Source organism: Aspergillus neoniger, assembly GCF_003184625.1.
Source record: "Aspergillus neoniger CBS 115656 unplaced genomic scaffold BO87scaffold_61, whole genome shotgun sequence".
Taxonomy (NCBI): Eukaryota; Fungi; Ascomycota; class Eurotiomycetes; order Eurotiales; family Aspergillaceae; genus Aspergillus; species Aspergillus neoniger.
The window spans coordinates 66,537-89,352 of record NW_020291189.1 but is presented as its reverse complement, the minus strand read 5'-3'; the positions used below and the strand labels follow the sequence as shown (position 1 = coordinate 89,352).

The 22,816-nt window shown below is 48.9% G+C and overlaps 8 protein-coding genes across 8 annotated transcripts; 3 read left to right on the top strand and 5 right to left on the bottom strand.

The window, feature by feature from the left end:
- Nucleotides 1–1,105: 1,105 nt before the first annotated feature.
- Nucleotides 1,106–2,268, bottom strand: BO87DRAFT_370511 (60S ribosomal protein L28). The gene is made up of 5 exons (XM_025622031.1): nucleotides 2,178–2,268; nucleotides 1,980–2,074; nucleotides 1,893–1,916; nucleotides 1,695–1,819; nucleotides 1,106–1,615 (listed from the first exon to the last, which is right to left on the bottom strand). Exons 1-5 carry the CDS (start codon nucleotides 2,218–2,220, stop codon nucleotides 1,441–1,443), a joined length of 462 nt encoding a protein of 153 aa, XP_025474183.1. The 5' UTR covers nucleotides 2,221–2,268; the 3' UTR covers nucleotides 1,106–1,440.
- Nucleotides 2,269–2,669: 401 nt separating this feature from the next.
- BO87DRAFT_211530 (DUF2015 domain-containing protein) lies at nucleotides 2,670–3,538 on the top strand. The gene is made up of 2 exons (XM_025618626.1): nucleotides 2,670–2,816; nucleotides 2,884–3,538. Exons 1-2 carry the CDS (start codon nucleotides 2,762–2,764, stop codon nucleotides 3,201–3,203), a joined length of 375 nt encoding a protein of 124 aa, XP_025474182.1. The 5' UTR covers nucleotides 2,670–2,761; the 3' UTR covers nucleotides 3,204–3,538.
- A 334-nt stretch (nucleotides 3,539–3,872) lies between these two features.
- On the bottom strand, nucleotides 3,873–5,074 carry BO87DRAFT_411075 (U2 snRNP complex subunit HSH49; the record flags this gene model as incomplete). The annotated part of the gene is made up of 3 exons (XM_025626401.1): nucleotides 3,873–4,535; nucleotides 4,609–4,984; nucleotides 5,055–5,074. 3 exons carry the CDS (start codon nucleotides 5,072–5,074, stop codon nucleotides 3,873–3,875), a joined length of 1,059 nt encoding a protein of 352 aa, XP_025474181.1.
- Nucleotides 5,075–5,473: 399 nt separating this feature from the next.
- BO87DRAFT_370504 (mitochondrial import receptor subunit TOM7) lies at nucleotides 5,474–6,274 on the top strand (the record flags this gene model as incomplete). The annotated part of the gene is made up of 5 exons (XM_025622030.1): nucleotides 5,474–5,500; nucleotides 5,585–5,631; nucleotides 5,699–5,727; nucleotides 5,810–5,846; nucleotides 5,910–6,274. The coding sequence occupies 5 exons, from the start codon at nucleotides 5,474–5,476 to the stop codon at nucleotides 5,929–5,931; spliced, it is 162 nt and encodes a 53-aa protein (XP_025474180.1). The 3' UTR covers nucleotides 5,932–6,274.
- Nucleotides 6,275–6,466: 192 nt separating this feature from the next.
- On the top strand, nucleotides 6,467–8,001 carry BO87DRAFT_381151 (putative mitochondrial folate carrier protein Flx1). Its single transcript, XM_025624458.1, has 3 exons — nucleotides 6,467–6,675; nucleotides 6,792–7,037; nucleotides 7,157–8,001. The coding sequence occupies exons 1-3, from the start codon at nucleotides 6,558–6,560 to the stop codon at nucleotides 7,774–7,776; spliced, it is 984 nt and encodes a 327-aa protein (XP_025474179.1). The 5' UTR covers nucleotides 6,467–6,557; the 3' UTR covers nucleotides 7,777–8,001.
- A 322-nt stretch (nucleotides 8,002–8,323) lies between these two features.
- On the bottom strand, nucleotides 8,324–9,884 carry BO87DRAFT_321584 (C2H2 transcription factor; the record flags this gene model as incomplete). The annotated part of the gene is made up of 4 exons (XM_025619939.1): nucleotides 8,324–8,674; nucleotides 8,737–8,910; nucleotides 9,009–9,062; nucleotides 9,120–9,884. The coding sequence occupies 4 exons, from the start codon at nucleotides 9,882–9,884 to the stop codon at nucleotides 8,324–8,326; spliced, it is 1,344 nt and encodes a 447-aa protein (XP_025474178.1).
- Nucleotides 9,885–16,389: 6,505 nt separating this feature from the next.
- On the bottom strand, nucleotides 16,390–17,774 carry BO87DRAFT_411072 (uncharacterized protein; the record flags this gene model as incomplete). Its single annotated transcript, XM_025626400.1, has 6 exons — nucleotides 16,390–16,552; nucleotides 16,599–16,824; nucleotides 16,995–17,017; nucleotides 17,309–17,380; nucleotides 17,616–17,643; nucleotides 17,690–17,774. 6 exons carry the CDS (start codon nucleotides 17,772–17,774, stop codon nucleotides 16,510–16,512), a joined length of 477 nt encoding a protein of 158 aa, XP_025474177.1. The 3' UTR covers nucleotides 16,390–16,509.
- A 1,073-nt stretch (nucleotides 17,775–18,847) lies between these two features.
- Nucleotides 18,848–22,252, bottom strand: rcoA (putative transcriptional repressor TupA/RocA). The gene is made up of 8 exons (XM_025626399.1): nucleotides 21,641–22,252; nucleotides 21,320–21,401; nucleotides 20,928–21,256; nucleotides 20,320–20,855; nucleotides 19,740–20,210; nucleotides 19,540–19,672; nucleotides 19,393–19,468; nucleotides 18,848–19,294 (listed from the first exon to the last, which is right to left on the bottom strand). The coding sequence occupies exons 1-8, from the start codon at nucleotides 21,759–21,761 to the stop codon at nucleotides 19,270–19,272; spliced, it is 1,773 nt and encodes a 590-aa protein (XP_025474176.1). The 5' UTR covers nucleotides 21,762–22,252; the 3' UTR covers nucleotides 18,848–19,269.
- Between the last annotated feature and the right edge of the window lie 564 nt (nucleotides 22,253–22,816).

Sequence of the window (22,816 nt, the reverse complement as noted above, 5' to 3'; positions counted from 1 at the left end):
TGGAATGGGAAAGGGAGGGGTTTAGTTTGAGGAGGGGGCGGGGTGGTGTTGCTGCAGCTGGTGGTGGTGGTGGTGGTGGTACGGTCACGGTGAACAGGTCGGGGCAAGTGGCAGCACAGGGATTAGGAAGGATCGGGGGATCACTGGCTCAATCCTGGGCTCATATCATACTTACTAATAGTATTTTCTTCCGAAGAGGAAAGAGAGAGAGAGAGAGAGATGATAATGGGCAAGAAACAATGAATAGATAGATAAGAAATATGTTGATGGGCAAATTAATTTTCAATTCGCATCGACAGAGGGAGAAGCTCCAGGACCATTATATACTACGGAAACCGGACGGAGGTTCACATGTGGGGTTAACAAATGAAGCTGTCTTGCTAACTAGACCACTGGACCACTGGACCACTGGGCTATGTCTCCAGTGACCGAGATCCAGCCCATCCGCGGGTGTCCCCCAAAGGGTGCCCGGGCCCCTCTCCAATAGCATTGTTCCCCAAACATCCAGTCGCCTTTAGTAGTAAGTCGGCAACTCACCCGACATAGTTACATACACCCCAGCGGGCATCAAGTCGAGTGGATTTTGTTACACATTTCTACGGAACTCATCCCCTAATTATGCTCCATCCAGTACATGATATACTTCACCATCGAGCATGTAGTTCCCGCAAAGCTGACTTGTGCTTAATCAAGGCCAAAGCACCTTATTACTACCATTACAAACCTTCCCCGGGCCCATGTGGAACAAAAGTCATCAGGCACACGCCAAATCTTTCCTCCGTAGTCCGGACGTTCTATCTTTGCCTTGAGAGCCGGTTTGTTGCTTCCGGTTCACGGTTGCTTAGTCACTTCTGGAGTCGTTCAGATTCATCCCTCGGATGTAGTCCTCCCCCATAACACGCCGCCCCAGATTCCGGCAATTCTCGTCGACTCCTTCGTTCCAGAGTCCACATGCGAAGGAATATACCGGTTTGACCGGGGATTCCATCAAGGTTTCGGGAAAAGGCGGATATCAAAGTTGTCTCACGGTAACTTTGCGGTTAGATACGTGCTTACGACATCGGTTCTACATTCTACTTCGGCCCGACAGGCGGCAATAAACAGCCTACCAAAATATGGCCAGGGGACATCACAGGCAGTTGCAAGCGGAAGGCTGATTGTTTTCCCGTCAGTCCGATTGTTACCACTTGTGTTCAAAATTGAAGATGGCAATTCTTCCATTTCCCCATTCATTTTGTTGTTGTTGAATTTCCCAAGATTTTTTTTGGTTTCCATTCTGAATGGCCTGGCCGGAGAACAATGCCCCCCTGGTAGCAGTATTGCTAAATTACATAGATGTTACCGCCCTTGGCCAGCACGGCGCTTTTCTGGTCGATCATTCCGACCAGCTCTCATGACATCATGCCTCCTGGCCCTTCCCGGAAAAGAGATAGTTGGCATTTACTCCGACTTCTCCTCGGCCTTTCTGGCCTTAGCACCACGGGGCTTCTGGGCGGGAGTCTCCTTCTTGGCCTTCTGGGAGCGACGGACGGCGCTGACACGGGCGACGGCGTCCTCACGGACATCAGCACGGTAACCGTTCTTGGCAGTCTTGTCGGCAACACCCTTGTAGATCCTATGCGAGAGCAGTATCAGCAAACTGTCGCGCCTCCCTCACGGACATCATAGCACGCCAACTGCTCATATCAACTTACTTGCGGGTGGAGGCGTTAGGGCCGTAGGTCACGGTAACGACGTTCTTGGCAGGCTGCTGGGGGTTGCTGGGCTTCTTGGTGATGACAGCAACACCGCCGTTCTCGGTGGCCTGGACACCAACCGCCTGTTTATTGCAGCGTTAAACATCCACTCCCGAACGGAAAAAATCCTTATGACATGAAGCGCGGGTAAAGTACCTTGGTGTTGGCATAGCCGGCGTACTAAACAGGTGATTCGACATTAGCACGAAAACATAACCCAGACCTTATGTCCAGGGTCCGTACCTTGAAAGAGTGCTTGTTCTGCAGGTTCAGGGGGTCACGGGAGAACTGAGAACCACCGCCGCTGTTACGCTTGACCAGATAAGCATTCTGGGTGCCTGTTGAGGTAGTCGTAACATTAGCCGGAGAAGACGAGGCGCGAAACGGCTCCTAGGGTTTCCATTGGGATAAAATATGCGTAGGAAGGTGCTAGTGACGTACGGGTGAGCTGCCAGATGAGGTCGCTGGAAACGTTGGCGGCCATTGTGAATGTCTCTTTCGAAGCTTGGGTGGGGGATGAGGACAGTTCCAAATCGTCGCAAGTCCGTTCGGTATATACCAGCTACGGACTTAATATCTAGCCCTTAGAAGGTTTCAGTTGTGTGTGCCAGCGCCAAGAATCCCAACGCTGAGAGCCTCGCTAAGCGGGCCGCTTTAGGAATAGACCCATTTTCAAGGCGGTTCGTTAGATGCCCGTGAGTGCTGCCTGAGAACGGGGGCCGCCGCCTGTCGTTCCAGCCGCGTCCGCGCCCTTGACCCACTTACACCTTCCGCGCTCTTCCATATGCGTACACTTACGTATGACCCGACTGTCTATCATTGTTGTCTAAATGCCTCCTAAGTAGCAGGCTCTGGCAAGACGCCGGCCAGACTCGAATACTGTATACCGCTTACCCCTGTGAATGGTCTTATTCCTGTCGCTTTAGGGGAATTGAAGCCTGAATCCCCGCCGCGCTACGCTTTCATCTACCTATCTAGCCTAATCCCCGCTGCGGTTTAGCAGCGCCTGGTAACCCTCATTGACCATGGCTTACTACCTTCTCTACTTCCTCACCATATCGGTTGTTGTGTGTGGCACAGGTATGCAAAGCTTCCAGCTCCTCAATCTTGCAAGTCGTCCAAGCCTTCCTTCCTGACCTGCCTTTAGCGCTCTACCTCACCCGGTCCCGATGGCTACATCTACTGCCCGTTCCCGACTACATTTACGATCGTCTCCCCTCGACGTTTGCTGGCGATGTGGAAGCCGGTCTGGTCTCATCAGAGTTCGATATCTCCGCCAATATTGCTGAGGGTGACACCAGGGCGGGCTTGGATGACCAGGCCAAACGCGAAATTCTACGGATCATGAAACGTCGAAGAGTGGATTTCAATGAAGGTCGTCGGATCTACATGGAGCAGCGCTTTTCCAAGAACAATATTGGTCCCGATGGCCGACCTAGGGACCCAAAGTTCGTGTCATTCTCTTGATGACGTTTGTATCACAGTCGCTTGGTTTTTATGTTGCCCTCGTTCCTTTTCCTATTTTCCTCCGACATATGCTTCTCACCAGCACTCTCCTCTACTTATACCCTCTCCTTACCGAATGATTTCAAGACTCCTTTGCAGCGTGTAGAGTATGTTTACTATTGCCGTCATGATCTAGCGTTGGCCTCCCTGCTTGAAGATTGACTTGATATCTTGTGTCAACTCTAATTCATGACTTCGTGGATCACTGCTGGCAACTAACTCTCAGTTACCATACATGGGCATCTGAAATGCTGTAGTGTTTCAATTTTTGTATTCATTGCTACCACTCAGCATAAATGAGATATCGAGAACTGTGGACATCAGGTTTGATTATTCAGACACATTCCTCCTTCTTGTTGAACGTTAATGCTGATTGGCATTTCAATCTTGCCATGTGTAACAAGCGGATATGTCAGTTTTATCCCGTGAGTTGAGGCATCTTGAGCCGTTCATTATCGGGCGCGGTTTGTATTCTTCCGTAGGGCATTAACAGCTACTCGGTTGTGGGTCGTTACATCAAGTCGAGTATTTATCATCCGACGATCCAAGTAATGGTTGACAATTATGGAATTGTTCTTTTTAAGTACCACCTCGTCTTCGGTTCAAGCCAAGGTAGTTGACCTAGGATGCTCAGCGCCCGCGCCCATAGCCAGGTTGCTGGAATCCCGGGGGCAACGGTGGTGGAGGACCAGGAGTTCCTGCCGGTGAACCGAACCCTGGGGGAGCGAAGCCTGGCGGAGGTGCTGCTTGAGGGAAGGGAGGTTGTTGACCAGCACCATTGAATCCCGGTGGGAGGAAAGACTGCGGCCCCCCATATCCGGCCTGAGAAGGCGGCGGCCGTGCTGGTAAACCGGGGGGTGGGTTCGCCAGAGAAGCAGGAGGTGGAACAGGTCGGCTTACTTGTGGGGGAGGCACGTTTTGGAACGGTACATTCGGAGGAGCCATGCCTCTGCCCATATTAAGGTCCGGTGGATTAGTACTCATTGGCCGAGAGCTGTCACCATTGGCCATCGCAGCAGGCACCATAGGTGTCCCTGGGTTGGAGAATTGAGGAGGTAGCGGCTGGGTCGGCGGGCGCACGTTATGTTTGCGAGCCTGTGCTGCCAGCATTCGTTCTGCTTCATCACCGTGGCGTTCACCTTTCCCATCCTTCTTATAGGCGTATTGCACGGAGACCTGCTTGTTCATAAGATATTGGCCGTTCATGTTGGTTATGGCCGCGTCTGAAGACTCGAAGTCGGCGAAAGACACAAATCCATAGCCCTTTGACAGATTGTTATCATCTCGCGCAATCTATGTAGCAGCAATTGTTAGTAAATTACTCGAAAGCCACGGCACTCCTATAGCAGGGACGAAGAGATCCTACCTTGGGAATATTGACCAAGTTTCCAAAGCGGCTGAACGTATCATAAAGAACTTGTTCCGTAACCATGGGATCAAGATTGCCGACGAAAAGCTCTGCTCCAATCTCCACCGACTTTTGCTTGTCGGCCGATGCTTTGTTAACGCGGATGGGCTTTCCATACAAGCGGATTCCGTTCATGATTCGCGACGCGTATTCAGCATCTTCCTCGCTGATGAATTCCACGAATCCGTAGCCTTGATGCGACTGTGTGACTCGATCTTTCGGTAGGTGAACGTTAACGATGCGCCCGGCCTGCAGCATCAGCTCCCATACCAGGCTATCTGTGACCCGTTCATCGAGGTTTCCGATGTAGACGGTGGCCTCTTTGTCTTGCTCCCTATTCCAACAATTGTAAGTACCGGCATTATGAGAATGTATATCCAGATGGAGTGAAGAGTGGCACTTACCAATGCCTTGCGCCGGACATAGCGCCTAGGTATTACTCTTGAAGAACCCCCTCGACTGGATGAAAGCGAATGAACAGGAACAGAAAGATGGGGGAGGCGTTTGAATCAGTTAGAAGGAGACTACAAATTGATAAGAAAGAATTGGTAGTCAGGATATATTGAGAGGTCAAATGAAGGTACTGGGAGAACAAGGGCTGGAAGGATGATCGCTGGAGACTCGGACTCCAGGTTATCGGCGGAGCTTTTACTGATCCAACTTTAGCCCCGGAAAACTTTGAGCTTCACCTCCCCCGTCTTTCCCGTCACTCCGTCACTCCGTCAACCCTTCCGCCTTTCCCAATCTCAAGTTTACGGACATCAACAGCAGGGAAATTCTCGTGTTTATTATCACAGCCTTCGTGCAAGTTTAAGCCGGCAATATGGTCCAGTTCTCCGAGGAAACCAAGGTTAGTCTGCGGTGCTCTGTTGCACGTCCTACATAACTAGTCACGCTTGATCTCGGTATGCTAACAGATATACCTTTTATCTAGGAGCGTATCTCCAAGGTCATTGACGTCTCCAGAGTTGCCATTCACTAGTTCGTCGCATCTTGATCCTTTCGACCAATGTGTCCTGACCAAAGCTGACGGTTATGTTTGCATAAGTGGATACCTGCCGTTGATTGTCTATCTCGGTACGTGTGATGGAATAATTATTCTATGGACCCGTCCGGGGCCTTTATGATGGAAGTTTCGCTGCTAACGATTATGGAATAGGTTACACTTACAGTGAACCCAAGCCTTCTCTGTTCAAGTATGAGCGACTGCGCCCTACCGACGCTCCCCGACGATTCCAACCCACTAACGCTACATATAGGCTGTTCTCGCCTCTCGCCTAGAGGAATGAGTTGCTTCAGAATACGGAAACGATGAATGTCCATCCACCAGACACATGCAACTCCTGAAGTCTCACTCTGCAATTAGACAGACAAATAAGACTGCCTGTCGGAATACTAGCAGATTCTGAGAAACCTCTTCCACCTCAACCCCTCGGGTCGATGTTGACAACTTGAAGTCTACATCGATGCACATGTACTTTTAAACTACGATCAGTTTTCATGCTTTGTATTGGTTAACGCGAATGTTTTAATTTCATATACAGGTCCAGGGCAGGACCGAGGATACATGCAAAGGGTTTCCGGAACACTACATTTATAAAGACTTGCGTAAGCTCAACTGATGCACTTTGAAGCAGACTCCAGATCCAAAGACTAGGATATATATGATCTTGTTTCTTGTAGTGATAGTCGTAGGAAATGTCTCTTCAGAAGTATCCGGTTGTTTCCCTCGGACATTTGGGGCGCTTCGGCCCGCCAAGCGCAATGAACTCGACTCTTAGCTCCAGCTCAAATCTTTGGCCAAAAGAATTCCGGACCGAATCCGGACTTCTTCAATCCTCCCGACACTTCCGGCTAGAATCTCAAACCCCTGCAAGCGGCACATTCCAGGAGGACTTGAAGGGTTAATGACTGGCAAGGATGGCTTGTCCTCGTCCTTTGTGGAGACCGTAGCGGGATTCACGGCCGGAATCGCTTCGACGCTCTGCCTGCATCCGCTAGATCTGATCAAGACTCGGCTTCAAGGTTAGTGTTTCATCTCTCCGGGAGGAAAGACAAGACGTGGAGCGCGAATCAATCACGAATGTCAAATCAGTATTGAAGCTATGGCTGACGTAGTATCAATCTGCTATATCTTCTAGTCGACCGATTATCCTCTTCGCGTGTCGGCGGTTCAGTCCCAGTAATCCGCGAGATCTTCCAGAATGAGGGCGGCATCAAAGCCTTCTACAGAGGTCTGACACCCAACATAGTTGGGAATTCCACAAGTTGGGCGCTGTACTTCTTGTGCTACGGCAACATCAAGGATGTAATGCGCACCTGGCGCAGTGGTTCTGAAGACCAGGCCCTCACCTCAGCCGACTACTTCCTAGCGTCAGGATCTGCAGGTACGCTCCAGAAGCAAAAAGGAAACAGACCTGCGACTGCTTTCCCCCCCAAGAAAGCACCGATCAGGCAGTTCTGAAACGGCAGATGAGGCTAATTTGCGGAATTATGATTCTCACAGGGATGTTGACGTCCGCGCTAACCAATCCGATCTGGGTGATAAAAACCCGCATGCTGTCAACAGGATCCCAGAGCCCCGGAGCATACGCGTCGTTCACAACGGGAGCGAAGGAGATTCTTCGCTCGGAGGGTATTGCGGGCTTCTATCGGGGCCTGGTTCCAGCTCTGTTTGGAGTCAGCCATGGCGCACTTCAATTCATGGCGTACGAGCAATTGAAATTGTATCGCTCCCGCATGGCTCCTCCGGCCGGAACAACTGGCCTTCAACGAGATGCTGGTTCGAGTCATGTGTCGTCGCTGTCATCGGACGCGGCCCGGTCGGGGATACGGGAGCTGGGAAATGTAGACTTATTCGTGATCTCCAGCTTGTCGAAACTGTTCGCCGGGTGTGTTACCTATCCGTATCAGGTGTTGCGGTCTCGCTTGCAGACATACGATGCTCACCTCGTGTATTCGGGCGTCAGGGATGCCGTTGCTCAGATTTGGGCCAGAGAAGGTATCACTGGCTTCTACAAGGGCCTTGGCCCCAATCTGCTGCGCGTGTTGCCCAGTACGTGGGTCACTTTCCTGGTGTATGAAAATACCAGAGCGTACCTACCAGGGTTATTATCCAACCTTTGATAGAGAGGAATTCGTTGCCTTATCCGCGCGGAAAGCGGAGGCAACTACGTCTACCTATCGGACATATGTCACAGCTGCTCAGATCTCGCATCCGCCGGCTCGTGTGCAGGTTGTACCTTGTACCTTATATGATCTTTGTGTATACATATGCGTTAAGGCTCCTGTCGCCTGCAATCAATAATGTCTATTTGCCAGAAATTGGCATGTATTATATTTGGAGTTGTAGGGGTTGTAATATAATCATATATATCAACATGTTGAGAACCAGAACGTACTAAACGGGCTTTACCCGCCACAGGTATATATGTCCAGAAAAAAAAGAAAAGAAAAGGGGAAACCACGTTGATGTACATAAGAAGAGTCTTCAGGCCGAACGAAACATCTGGGAAAGCCCTATCCCAGGCGAACACCATATTCAACATGATATGCGGGTTATATGAGGCAAAACGAAATAAACACGAACGAGACTGGTATCGTAGTAACAAATGAGGGCAATGTAAATGATGCGACAAGGTTCTAAATATGTGGAGAAAGCCGGTATGGTATGTCAATGAGCCTGCCTCTCAATATAATAAGGTTCTGCGTCGTCATCATCGCTGCTAGAACCCCCGTTATACATAGATGTATCTTCATAGCTTGCTCGGCGCATCTTGTCATCATTGCTGCTGAGAGGCTGGATCCTTCTGCGGGAGTCGGAGCCCGGATCAGACCGTGAAGTAGGCGAGATCCGGCGATCTTTCCCGCGCCCTTTGATTCCTTTGTTGCTGTTCTTGTACAACGTAGCAAAGTATTCCCAGAGCTTCCTGTCTTGTGGGCTCATGTGATCTCCCTCTGTCACTTGTGAGAATTTTAAAGTAAGATTTCGTAGGGTTGTGGCATGGAACTTGTTCTGGTGTGACTGTTATACTAGTCAGCTACTATTGAAGGTATTTCAGGGTTGAAGATTATTGGTCTCCGCACCTTGAGGTTTCCAAGCTGGGTAAATTGCTTTCCGCAATCATCCAGGAGACAAGTGAAAGGTTTGGCATGTTGATGTGTGATCTTATGAGCACGAACGTTGCCTCGTTGAGCGAATCGTTTCTGACATATATCACAGGAAAATGGCTTTTCCCCAGTATGGCGTCGTTGATGAGTCTAATTACCAGTTGTTTACGTTAGAAATCTGCAATATCTTCGATGGTGTTGAAGCTCCCTTTATAGGAAATTATCTTGGGGAACATCCCATGACTTACCTTCAGATTACCCAACTGAGAGAAGCGCTGTCCACATGAGGGCTCTTTGCACACCTTTTCGTAAAATATTAGTGTCATATCTCAAAAATTCTCGATTCTCATGCCACCTACAAAGGGCTTGTCCCCCGTGTGAGCCCGCATATGAATATCCAGGTGCGTCTTCTGCGCGAAGCTCTTGCCGCACTGTGGTAAAGTGCAGGCATACTTGCGCTTTTTGCCTGATCTCGATGGAGCCTCTTCGACCACAACAGTGCACCTTGGGGTCGTCACTGGCATCGTATAACTCTGAGGGTATCCAGTGCTTCCCCCGTGTGTCAACTGTTGCAGTGGTGGCAGAGACTGCACTCCTGGTGACTGAGCACTGGCTTTGGCCTGAATTGCCTTCATCAAGATATCTACTTCCGTGGAGAACTCAACCTCGTTGGAGCTGGAGCTCTTCCCCTGTGCACCTCCTTCGTTACTCGAGGACTGGGCTCCGGGAGGTTGTTGTGAGCCCCCGTTGTGCTCGATCTTCATTAAAGGATCCCTGGCTACCCGGTTAACGGCATTTTTGGCCGGCCGAATATCGGGAATTTGCTGGATGGATGGTGGCTCAGAGGATAGACGGACCGGCTGGGGGTTGATCGGTTGCTGGCCGGCGACGAAATAATGCTGGTAGCCCGGATGATGGTGGTGGTGATGATGGTGGTGGTTGAGTGTGTGTCCGAAGCTATACGCAGGGGACGAAGATTGATGGAATGGAAGCGTATAGCCACCAGTCCCATTGGTATAGAAGGGAAAGTTGTGGCCGACATTCGAGCCCATCATTCGACGAGGCGCAACCGCCCCAACGGCATGACCGGGAAATTCGTATGACACTGGTTCTGCAGTTTCCATCTCGACAAAATGGCGATAATAGGTTTGCTGGACTTTGCGTTCTCTCCACCACAGGGCCTCAAAGCGCCTTTATCTCCTGCCGAGCTGATTGCAAGCGGTTGGAGAGCAAGATGAGCGAGGAAACAGAGACAGCAAGATGGACCGATGAGAAGAACAGGATACTGCCTGCTATCACGTCTCAGTAACCCATCTACAATATTTGAAGCTATCCTCGCGGGGTAAGTCGTATTGAGTTGGAAGACTTGTCACTCACCCACTTTCTTCGAAAGACAGAGCCTTGACTGCTTGTTGATAATGACACAAAACAAGGGAAGGTTATGATGAAGTGAAGAAGCAAACAGGTCGGGAACAAGCAAATAAAATATATAGGGTATCAAGTCAAGATCAAGATCAAGATCTCAAAAAGCAAACATCAGCATCAGCAATGGAATTTGAGTTCCCCACAAGCTGAGCGTGTCCCTGAAGGAAGAACCGACCAGAGTGGCTCCAGATGTATATAAGCTCTTGAGTAGGGCAAGAAAGAAGAGTGGAGAGAGGGACAATGGATTGTAGCCGGCAGTCGCAACGAGGTGGGCTATGACATTGATTTTGACAATGGGGGATCACCAATAAGCAAATATATGGCTTGATTCTTCAGCCTGTCTTCTTGGGTAAGGTTTATTCGGCTTTTTTTTTATTAATTTCTCTTCTTTTTTTCTTTCCCCCTTCTCTTTCCCTCTCTCTGTGTGTATTTCCCTTATTTTGTTCGGTCCGTCTTGATTCCTTTCTAATTAATTGCTCTTTAGTTTATTTGTTGAATCGGGAGAAGAGAAAAGAAATATGGAATAAGAAAGAAGAAGAGTAGGGAATAAAACAACACGAATAACAAAAATAATAAATATACTAATTTGCATTGGTTAGTTTCCTTGGACCCTCCGGAAAGATTGAGGTCGGTGATCTAGAACTAGACTACTACTAGATTTACATCGCTAGCCATTCATCCACCCTCCCTTTCTCGGTGTCCCAGAGCAGTGGAAGCAGCGGGGTGGCCAGTGACAGGGATCTGGCCTGCTAGTTTAGTTGGTGCTAAGCAAGCTGAAGGCTTGTACGCACCAGAATAGGAAAAGTAACAGGCAGCTGAGGTATGGGGGTGGTTTCTTTTCTTGAATTGGGGGGGTGGGTGTGGATAGGCATGTATGACTATGTATCATTGTATGAATGTATGGAGTTGTATTTAAACAATTACGTATTGGATGTATGGATGTACGACAGCACATGTTATGGATGTATTGGATCTCAATACGAAGCCTCTCGGGGAAAAAAAAAGGGGGAGGCAAATGATGAATGACTGAATGAATGAATGACAGGCTAATGACGATACCATTTGGATATGAGAAATACATCGGAGTTAGAATAATAGTCATCGGGAATTGATCTCTCTCTCTCTCTCTCTCTCTTTCTTTTGCAAAATGCTCACGGTAAGACCGCTCCCATCAGTAGTATGTCTAGTTTCCAAAACCAAACCTCCATCTAGTCACCGAAATTTAGGTGCAAGCCGCAAAGGTCACAATAGGTTATTTTCCACTCGTCTCGTCATGCGTTTTGTGATTGATTGACGGAGCTGAATGCAATTATTCTGAATCGCGGTTGCCCCATCCATGTACATTGCAGTCCCGAACACCCAAGCCACCAGAGAAGGCTGACACATCTTACTTGAGTCCCACGAAGTTCCATCTGGTCCCTTTTCTTCTAAGCGGAGAATGGGGCGATAAATTACTAGTTCCGTCGACAATCATACTCCTCCTCTTCCCATAATACGAGGAGGTCCATAAAAAATGGTACCCATTTTTTATTTTATTTATTCTATTTTTCTTTCCCGCGAGAGTACCGATTTAGATGGGGATCCATGGATGCTCTCCCGGGGGGATCGGGGTCCACTCGGTTTTTGGGGTGGCCCTTCAGTCCAATCGCGGAAGGCTTAAACACCTTCCGATCGGGCTGACAGTCACGCACCACATGGATGGTACGAAGAAAATACCTACTGTGTACTAGGTATTGATCGCCCGTAGTAATCAGGACTAATGCACTTTGTGCTGCCGACTCAGTCTACCTAAGGTATGATGAAACCCTTCATATATCTATTATCCTATACACGCATAATAGAAACGAGTGGCACCTCCTTACTACTATTCAGCTCCCCTGTCACAGTACGCATATAACTAATCTACCGGGGTAAACTCCCATATTTACACACTACTAAGACATCAGATTCAACTGGTATGATTGAGTGTTTCGGTATCCCTAATTAGTAGTAATCAGCATCAGAGCGGATAAGCATGACGAGGCAACCATAAGTAGAGCTGGCAATGCCGCCACCATCTTCTAGATAGGAGAGAAGAACGGGCAGAAGCCCAGGCTACCATAAGCATGGAATGCGAACTCGTAATCGACATCCCACAAACCACGAGTAGTCATATCATCTGACCCAGGAGGTTGGGCCAAGGGCATTGACCTCGACTAATTCAAAGAGCGAGTGGAGTAGGCGCTTTTCTTCTGACACCTGTTAGATAGAGCTGATGTAGTACCTGACTAGTATTCCCCATGTCCGAACTCGATGATCAGCTACTAGATGTCGTCTCTGGCTGATTATGATAGGAAAGGGAGGGGAGAGAATAGTGCCGTACATCGCTCTTACTCGGGGAACTAATGCTGCTCGACACAGCTCCATTACCATTCTCGTATCATTTCTGGTTGTCAGCCAGCTACTTACTAGCTGCTAGTGAAACAACCAGGATACCCTCGTCATCCACGCAGGCACCTGAGCTGTTGGGATTCATTTCAGCAAATAGGAGGCGGTTTCATACCGGACAACCTTGCCGGTCGAAGGATCTTCATCGTCACCTGGATGGATGTAGATCTTTACGACTGGACCTCGTTGCCCATGGGGGTTCGCCCATGGATCTGTGAGCAAAGAGAGCCACTAACCGGCCCTAAGGCTCCCTCAAAACTTATTCCCGGCATCCAAGCTTAATAGAGCAAAGGATTTGGGGTTGCCTATGTACGAACTACATGATCCCAGTACCCTACATCAAAACCAAGGGGTGCTTAAGGGGATGATAGTACGGCTGTCGGTTGTTTGGCTATACGCGCCGTGGGATTTCCGCGACTGCGAGGCATGGAAAAACCCATCCCACTGATATCGCTATTCGGTTGCAGGAGCGGGCGGTAATCTTTATCTTGGATGCTGGTTCGCTGCCGGGGCGCCCGAGAACTCCGATGACGGGCTTAGGTAGGAGAGAGAGTAAGTAGGTACTAGTAAGTACGTACTATTATTATGTATCGGAGGAACTGGCTGAGCTGAATCGTCCTCCATTCATCCTTATTGACAGTAGAATGTGGCACACGCACACATCTACCTGCCTTAGCGGCAAGTAAATAACAACTAGTTGTACCTTATGCCATTGATCTTACCTACTTGATCACATTGTCTTCAATAAACCTTTCCGTTAATAAGGTGTGAGATTCAATGTGATGGTGGACATGAATGAAGTTATTCGACTTTTTACTACACTGGTTTTTAGAAAGACAGGACAAAAGCATTGAAATAAGAAAAAAAAATAAAATAAAAAAATAGTAATCTAAATTTCAAAAGGGCTATATCTGCGGGAAGGGAGACGTGACATGATAATACCTCAGTACTTCTGGTCAGGCGAGGGAAAGCATGACAGGGTTCGCCCGGCAGAGCTACACAACGGACCGCTCGCGGGCGATCAATAGTGTAGCAATCGCCAGCCGCTCATTTGCTGTCAAGCTCCCCACTGTCGCCCTCCTCTCCTTGGCGTGGATGTGCCTCACTCTTGCAACAGCCGCGTCTGGCGACTTGGAAATCCCAACACATCCCCCGCTCGTCCTACCGTGCTGATAGATTGGCCCGGTAACCTAGTATTACTGGTTGTTAGTTGGTCAGGATGAAGGCTAAGAACCTTACAAGAATTCCAACTGATGGGTATTATCCGGAGTAAAATATCATCGGGAACGTAAAAGATCTCAATGGTTGATGGGCTCAGAACACATCTTGGCCAGTCCAGCAGGACCTCTTCCTGTCTTATCAAAAAGGTAGACACCAATGAGGTCCAGTTGTCTTTCCCCCCATCCATGACCCACCCCACTCTGACTCTTTTCTTAGCACCGAATGCTGCATCCTCTGAAGTTTTCTTTATGAAATACCATGTACTTCTGTATGCTTTTACCCCTGAAAAAGTGGGTTCACCTCCAGGTCGAAACATGCAAGACTCTGTTGCGTGCTGGTGCTGATGGATGGATGGCTGACAAGAACAGTAACTTTAGGTACCAATATTGTATTAGACTCAGACAGTCGCTGACCACAGAAATGTTGGCCATAGCTCTAGCCTTTTCTTTTTGTTTGGTATCTTCCTTTCTCTCTTAGATCTACCTCGCTTTCCTCGTTTCGGTTCAGGCAAACTTAGAAGTATAGGGGCGAGTAAGGTTAGAAAAATAGGGAACATGCTAATGTGGGTACTAGGCAGGTAACTAACTACACTAAGGTAGTGCAGACTGTAGTGCCTGACGTATCAATTAACTTGGCCAGTGCTTTCTGTATTTATTACGAGATTGTATTCTAACAATTTCAAAATGCAATTGTCGTCCCAAAAGTCCGAGGTTGACAGACTGTGTCCGATCACTCATTGCACTCTCTGCCTTTTTCCTTGATTCTGTGTAACATTGGATCCTCTCGCATGACTGGACACTGAAGTTTCACTGCTCAGGTCTGATTGAGCACGCCCTGCTGTCATTGAACGATCAATCAATCGGGTCTAGAGCTGCTGAACAAGGAATTTTTTTTTTTTCTTTCCTTACGGAAGGATTACACTGACTTGATGTATAACTATACGCGGGATGAAAGGGATGAAGATGAATTATCTGAATTAGATTATGAATTCAAGTTCAAACAAAGGGGTAAAGGAAAAATTGTGGGCTAAGAATAAGATACATATGACTTTGATGAATAAAGAACTGAATGTACTCTGAAGGCGAGACTTTTTCCCTTATCCTTACCTGTCCGTTGCTGTGACGGGCCGGGCCTTCATCTCGGAACCGCTCAAACTCAGCCATGACCCGTGGATCTTACACTTACAGGTGACGGACAGTTCCATCCCATCGCCCAACCTCTTTAGGTCACGCTAATTCTACGAGGCAAAATTTTTGACTTGGTTACTGATCCCAACTCAATAGGGTCTTGAGATAGGTGAGGCCTCTGAGAAATCACTCCGTGCTCCAGCTGAACCGTGCTCCTCCACATCGAGGGGATGCTGGGGCCAAAGAGCCATACAAACCAACTACTCCATACCATGTAATAAGTAAAACTCCTATTCCCGGCCTCATCGATCGTGGACAGCGACCACTGCGTTCCCAACATTGTGGGCCCGAGGGCCAAGGATTCCCCTAGTGAGGATCTATTGGATTAGACTGCGGCAAAGTTCAAACCTACTACTCTTACATACAGTAACCTTACTGCACGGGCTGTAGGTACCAGCCAGCCAGACAGGACAGACATACCTACATAAGCAGACATATTTGTGGATATCAGAACTACAATCTTTTTTTCTACCCCAAGGGAAAAAGAAAAAAAAAAAAAAAAAAGTGTCTATAAATATGAATGATATCTAAGAGCTAAAAATTTGAAACTATAAAATATTACAACCGGAAGAAAAAGAAAAATACTATCCCTCGCGTGTTTGGATCGGGTGAAGGGAGTGGTGACTCGCACATCCATAGGCGACGGCAGCTGATCCACAACGATCGAATCTCAAACATGGGATCTAAGGAGATGCGAAAGCTGACAGTCGTGAGATGTATCACATTTGCGGTTTCACGCAGTGTCAGGAGAAGAAAGTGAGAAAATCGGTGACATCATAGGAATAACCATTAGTCGGTTTTAACTGTATGTGTCTTTGCATGTTGAAGATTTACTTACCCATGGTCTTTTTCCTGGTAATCAACATATGTTCAGGGTTCGTTGTTTCTGTTGCGCGCAGGCAGTAATCATATAAATACTAGGTACTTACTCATATTACTCTCTACTCTCTAGATGTCCATTTCCGTGAAGACCCGAAATCATCAAGTATGGTTCATGCACAGTCTGCATGTATGTACCATGATGATACAGATTAATTATGTGTCAACACTAAACACAGCAGCTTAGTTCAGGCCAGTCTAGAGCTAGCCGAACCTGACCTTCTCCGGATTCGTGAGGACTAGTTTAGTTACCTAGATACTAGGCAGGCATGCACAAGTAAGTTTAGTCGTGATGATCCACCCTGTTACATCGGCATTCAATCCTCTCATGGGATTCAGCAGCTTCTAAAGACAGCCTCAGTGTCTGTCTGCTTGATCCACTTTTCCCATCATGCACAGCAACGAGTTTTCTATATTCCAGGATTTGCTATCCCGTAATGATCAGATCTATTCTAGCAACGCTCATATCATTGAGGAGATGCTGAGTGCCCAACTGTTAATCAATTTCGGTTCCAAGAGAAAAGTCAGGAGAAGACATTGGTGCTAACTATACTGCGTGACCGCGGATTCCACGATAACCAATATCATTAAATGATTTATTACTTGATTCTCATAATCCCAATGTGTACTTCTTATCGAGGATGCACAAGAAACTCGTACAGGTTGAAATTCCGCCAAGCCACACCAACCCTGTTCCACCTTTTTTTCCTCCCCTTCTTCCCGAGCGAGATCCGCCAGTCGATCATCACGGCTCCTGCTCGGGAAAAAGAAATGAGGGAAGGGAGAGCCTGGGAGCAAAAGTCAGGTTTGACCCCCCACGGCGATATAGGCGCCGGCTGGTGCCTGCTCGCAGCAGCACGTAAGGCATGATGTAGGTCGACTGCCCAATGCACCACCCTCTTCACCACCTCGTGATCGCAGGGGGCTGCTTGTCAGAAGATGCAGGAGAGAAAATCGCGTCCGATCAATAGTGCCGGCTAGCACTGCCCGGGTCTGTGACGAACAAAAGCCGATTGAAAGTCGATTCGATTCGTATCGCGACGGTACCTGATAATGTCACATTTGTGACCATGGTTTTGACTTGACATGACTTACGGAGGGTGCTCTTTTTAAAATTACTTGTTCACACACGCTTCGGCTTTTCTTTTTCATTACTATGTTTCCGATTAAAAGAGTGAATGATTGGGTAGAGAAAGAGAGAGAGGGAAATATATATATATGAAGGCCTTATTTCAATATAAACTTATCCAATTGCATGGAGGTGGGTGCTATTTTGTTCACGTACGTCAATTTGCTGTGTTCAGAGGCAATTGACTAGATAATTACTACTACCGACTTTGGGGGGAAAAAAAAATCACAACTTGGTCTGTTTGTAAATACGAGCTTACTTACTTTACCACTAAGGTTACGTGACATTATCCCCGAGGAAGGAAGGAACCATCGGCCACACCGCATGGACTGGAAAATCAGGAACGGAGCACCTAACGGGGCAGTGGAGCAGGTGCGATGGATCCCCGGAATCGACACATTAATTCTCTACTTTTAGTCACTTGTTAAATGACTATTAACTAATCTACTAACTAATCCACAGTAGGTATCACTACTAACTGACTAGTAGTAGCTAGTTATGTCTGTGCCCTCGCAATTACTAACCTATAACTAATCTCACCTGCTGGGTTGTCTCATGCCAATGCAGCATGTCTGTTCCCATCACACCGCGGGCATAGCCTACGCAATGAGTGGCCTTTTTCCGGAGGCCCTTACCGAGCCTCGTTTATGTCAATTTCGACGGACACTGCGAGTGGGAGCAGTCTCAAAAAAAGCCCACAGGGAGGATCCATATAGTTGGAGGATCGTCATCCGCAGGCAGACCATCCAGAGCTCCTCCCCCCACTTGTTTTCCAACCAACTACGTACTTCTACACTGAGGACGATGGAGTACAGCCCTGGTTGATCGTGACTTTTACCGAATACTGTCCGGGATCTACCTGTCTTGCTTGCCCTTAAACCACTGAAGCCATGCCGAGTCCACACCTCGTACTTACTGCCTCTAAGAGATTTGTGCCGTATGCGCACAAGACGACGAGATACACAGGCAGAGCATGACCATGGCGATGCACCATTTTGATCGGAACAATTACAAGCTGTTACTATTCACAATGCAGTATGTACAAAAGTTTTTCTGTGCTGATCTGACCGTCTTGGTGTTTGCCAATTGAATTCCATATGTCTTTGTGGTTGACACAGACCCAGAGATCCTTGCCACATTTCAACACTGAACTCCATTTTGCTCATGACGGAAGCCTATGATTTCCCTTTAGTGGCGGCGGCTACGCCAATGCCTTGAAGTCCGGTGCACCTGCTGTGTTTAGCCTTCCCGGAAAAGTCCGTGGACCTGGCCAACTACTAGGCAGGTATCGATCTCGCTTTAGACCCATAGATCACCGAGTGGATTCCCTACGGACCACGGAGTTTATATATTCTCAATATGTATGTCCAATGCGATGTACGCCGCTACTGCAGTCATTCATAATGCGAGGATATAGGTCCGTGACCAACTCAACAACCTGCATCTACTACCGATGCTAGTTCAACCCCGAGAGATCGTATGGCAGCCTATGCCCCTTAGTGACGGCGCTGCCGGCCCTTTTTTTGTGGATGCCCAATACAAGCATAGATCTATGGGTATGCATTCATACGCACGGTGACCGAATAGTAGTGCCGACTACTGAACTCAACCCCCCCGCAACGTGCAGGTGCCCGTCACGGGGACTGCGGATATCCCGATTGAAGGGTGATCTTATGGAGATAGGTAACCAGCGGAGCACATCCCTGTGCTCTCCGATGTCTACTTTATTGTCGCCGGTCAATCGTACGGTCTATGGAGTCAACTGAAGAACGGGGAGGGTGACTAGTCTTTCAGCCGACTACAATATGCCGCAATCAACAAGCCCTCTGGATTGTCGTCATCTCTGCGCGATGGCAACCGCTAAGGAAGCGCCTGCACCCCTACCGATCATCACACTGCTCTCGTGACAATTGCATTCAGCTTCCTCAGAATAAATTCACAACCACGTAATCAGCGCGAAATTACTACCAGTACAGCCTTTTTATCGTGCTTCATTTTCTTCCTCTTTTTTTGTTTCGCTTCGCTTGTAGCATTTCGTCTCCTTTGGAAAAGAAAAAAAAACCCCCAGGGTCACTTCCCCGTGCATGGAGTTGTGACAATAAAGCAATTGGCCTTTTGCAACGCAAATCCCGGTAGTGACGTCGAACAAGACGCGGCACGCAGACAAAATCGGAAACGGGAGATTCGAAAAGAAGAAACATAATTCCATAATTGCGCCAAAGCTTTCCCAAATCATTCTCATCACCGTCCAGTGTAGGTAGAGTATCTGTTCGGAGCGACCTTGTCAACAATGTTCATGATAGAGGAGAAGAAAACAGAAAGCCACCAGGACGATGAACGCCTTGTAGGCCAGTAGGAACGTACCTCCAGATTCTTGCCCGCATGTCACCACTACCAGTGGCGAACAGGTTATTAGTAGGGCTGGGCGCCACGGAGATGACTGTTACTGAGTTAGCAAAAGCCAAGATCACCTGGCAAGAGACATAGTGCTCGGAGGTTTTAGGTACGCACCTGAGTTCTTGTGTCCCTGGAGCATCATCTGCGCATTTCCGGTGATGGGGTCCCAGAATTGAACGCCGCGGTCTTTAGAACCACTCATGACCCAATGTCCGTCGGGAGTCAGGCAGACGCTGAGCACAAAGTCCTAATCCATGAGGTCAGCAACCACGAAACGAGTATTGGCCTTTTGCTAACGGAGAGTATGTATTTACCTTGTGACCTTCAAAAGTGCGGACGCATTTACCACCCTTAACTCCGCTTCCGGGGTAGGCGCCACGGGGCACGTTGAGCTCCCAAAGTTTGATGGTCTTGTCCAGACTACCACTGACAAGGTCCCGGCCGTTGGGGGCGAAGGCAACCGAGTACACGCTGTCCTTGTGTCCATCGGGGCTCTCCAACCGTTCCACAAGGTAGCCGGTAGTGGTATCCCAAACACGCACACTCTTATCGAGAGAGCCTGCGGCGACGTAGTGACCATCTGGGGACATAGCCACGGTGGTCACACCGTCTTCGATGCTCAGGGTGTAGACCAACTTGCCATCCAGGATATCCCAAAGGCGAACAGTCTTGTCTCCACTACCGGACGCAATGTACCGACCATTGCCAGCGAAGTCAAGAGAGTAGATATCCTGCTCGTGACCGGTAAAGATATGCTTGATCGTCCGGGCATTGATGTCCCAAACCTAACGGTAAGAAAAGAGGGAAAAAAGGGTTAGCTGCGAAATCATTCGAATAACAGCGCACCAAAGCGGCCATCAATAATACTAGTGATGTTAAAGCAGGACCACGTACCCGAATCTGCTTGTCTTCTGCGCCAGTCGCAAGATACTTGCCATCAGGGCTGAAGCAGACGCTGCGGATGTAAAGGTCGCCGTTCTTGTCCACATTCTCATCCTGCAACGTCGCAACGTTCTGACCAGTGGTCACATCGAAGATCTGCGCAGAGCGATTGCAGCCGGTCGCAAGGTACTTGCCATCACGGCTGAAACGAACACAGCACACAACGCTGTCGTGGACAAGGTGATGAACAAGTTCCACATCCAGCACGCGCTGCACCTCGGGATTGAACACGGCGTACCAATCGGCACCCTCTCGCTTTTGTGACGCCGGCAGATCGTCAGGATTCCAATTGGCCAGCATGTTTCCCGGACGATCTCGCACGAGAGCCTGGCTAGGAGGCGTGGGGCGGGCCAATTGCGGCGAGGAGACGCGGGGATCGGATGTGTAGGCCAGCTGGTGGGTCTGTTGAGGAGTGGCCGGACCGGGAGGAGCACGGGGCCGCTTGCCAGGGCCGGGGGAGGCAGCAGGAGGAGGGGGAGGTCCATAACCTGTTTAGAGATCGAGGCGATCACAAGGTCAGAGGTCAGGCAATCTGTCTTTCAACCATAGTCATAACATACCGTTCACAGCAGCACCAGGCTGATATCCTCCAAAAGAGCTCTGCGGTGGTTGCGGCGCTCCTTGCTGGGCCGCGGCAGCAGGCTGTTGAAGGGTATGCTGGGGAGGCTGCTGATCCTGGGGAGGGGGAGGGGCAACTGGAAGACCGGGGCCACTACCTCCTTGGTTGGTCATGATGCCACCAAACAGATTGCTAGGGCCGTGACCCAGGGCCGGTGGCGGGGCCTGAGAAGGTCCAGCGTGCTGGGCCGGGCCGGCAATGTGAGATGACACGGGCTGAACACCACGCGATTCAAGCTCGTGTCGCAGCACCCGAATCTCTGCTTCGTAACTACAATGATGGATAAGGCGTTAGTACAGCTATTGGGTAAGATGAGCCGCCCAAGTAACGTACTCTTGTTTCATCTTAAGTTGTGCCTGTTCCAGTTGATAGACCTTCTGGCGGATCATCTCCATCTCTTGAAGCTGTCCGGTTACTAGGGGTGGTAGAAACCAAGCGTCAGCAGTTTACACCAAAGGGGGAAATGACAATAACAATAATAAAATCTGGGCGACACAAGATGCTCTCCATTGCATTAAAACTCCGGAATTCACCCGTACGCCGCTGATCTGCGCCACAAGGTGAAACCCGGCGGAAACGCGCCGTGACAAGTAAAGTTCTCGTCGCAAAGCCAATCCAAATAGCACAGAGGACCAAGGAAATAACAAAACATACGCTGATGTTCAAACTCGCCAGTGCTTCGAGACTGATTCTCGAATTCCTGGCGCAGTTGGTCCAACAACTCCGTCAGACGGGAGTTGGGAGCCGGAACCATTCCGCGATGAGTATTATACATAGCGCGAAATATTTGTGTTGTTATTATCCCGTGTTCGCTTGGGCAACAATAGAGGGGTGGACAATCCGAACAACGAGACGTAGGAACGAAAGTCGCTTAGGCGGAAAGTCAGTGGTTGTGGTGGGGGGGAATGGTTGGTGGTCGACCGAAGGGATAAGTAGTTCAACGGCAAGAGTAATCCGCGACTCCGGGAAAAAAAGAAGAAGATATGGGCGACGGGAGTCGCTGTTAGGCGACAGAGACTGGTGTGAGGAAATCGATCACCGCAGCCGCATCACAGCGCGCCCCTGAGGACTCGGCGCGGCAACGTGGTCGGAAAGGGGAAAACAGTAGAAAAAAAAAGGGGGAAAGGATGTTGAATGGGGATAATTGCGCGTGGACGACGATCCGGGGCGGACGATGGATGAAAGGCGAGACGATAAAGGGACGACAAGGGAAGAGGGGAGGAGGAGCAGAAGCTGAGGCTGAAGGAGGAGGAGAGCGAGATGAAGTGACAGTTGAAGGTCCGTTCAGTTCAGGTTCGAGTTCGTTAGTCTTTCTTAGGTAAGGTTCCTCCGGGTCACGCTCGGCTGTTCCGGGTCCGGAGAACCACCACCGCCCAATGGACGTGCCCGTTTTGCCGCCCGAAGCGAGTCCCAAGTAGGCCAGACATTGAAGTATAGTCTACTTCGTACATACTATATATCAAACTAAAAGTAACATGTTGAGGTATAAATCTATACTCCTATTTGCTTCGTAGTTATAGGTCTGGAAAGACTCACAATTGACACTCTAGTTCCCACTATCTCCTGGAAATAAGCTAACTGACTCGCTGTCGAGACAGAAAAGAAGGTACGGCGCTTAGTGTGACCGTATTGAACATGGACTTCTCACCCAAATGCAGCCATAGCCGCCGCAATACTGCAACAATACAGAAAGTGTGCAACTTGCACATACGTTACTAAACCATATCATCCCGTGACCTTATCAGATCGGCCGGAATTGCGGATGTAGTTTTACTCCCCAACTGGAAATACACGTTGGAACCTTCTTTTGTGCCTTTTCCCTTTCTGCGG

Bases quoted from the DNA above. Each gene is read 5' to 3' on its own strand.
- BO87DRAFT_370511 (XM_025622031.1), bottom strand. From the start codon at position 2,220: ATGGCCGCCAACGTTTCCAGCGACCTCATCTGGCAGCTCACCC. The intron at 2,075-2,177 runs GTACGTCACTAG...CTACCTCAACAG, and splicing joins CCTCATCTGGCAGCTCACCC to GCACCCAGAATGCTTATCTG. The intron at 1,616-1,694 runs GTAAGTTGATAT...GCTCTCGCATAG, and splicing joins CCTAACGCCTCCACCCGCAA to GATCTACAAGGGTGTTGCCG.
- BO87DRAFT_211530 (XM_025618626.1), top strand. From the start codon at position 2,762: ATGGCTTACTACCTTCTCTACTTCCTCACCATATCGGTTGTTGTGTGT. The intron at 2,817-2,883 runs GTATGCAAAGCT...ACCTGCCTTTAG, and splicing joins GGTTGTTGTGTGTGGCACAG to CGCTCTACCTCACCCGGTCC.
- BO87DRAFT_381151 (XM_025624458.1), top strand. From the start codon at position 6,558: ATGACTGGCAAGGATGGCTTGTCCTCGTCCTTTGTGGAGACCGTAGCG. The intron at 6,676-6,791 runs GTTAGTGTTTCA...TATATCTTCTAG, and splicing joins GATCAAGACTCGGCTTCAAG to TCGACCGATTATCCTCTTCG. The intron at 7,038-7,156 runs GTACGCTCCAGA...TGATTCTCACAG, and splicing joins CCTAGCGTCAGGATCTGCAG to GGATGTTGACGTCCGCGCTA.
- rcoA (XM_025626399.1), bottom strand. From the start codon at position 21,761: ATGTATAATACTCATCGCGGAATGGTTCCGGCTCCCAACTCCCGTCTG. The intron at 21,257-21,319 runs GTACGTTACTTG...CCATCATTGTAG, and splicing joins CAACTTAAGATGAAACAAGA to TTACGAAGCAGAGATTCGGG. The intron at 19,469-19,539 runs GTGCGTACCTAA...ACTCAGTAACAG, and splicing joins CCAGGGACACAAGAACTCAG to TCATCTCCGTGGCGCCCAGC.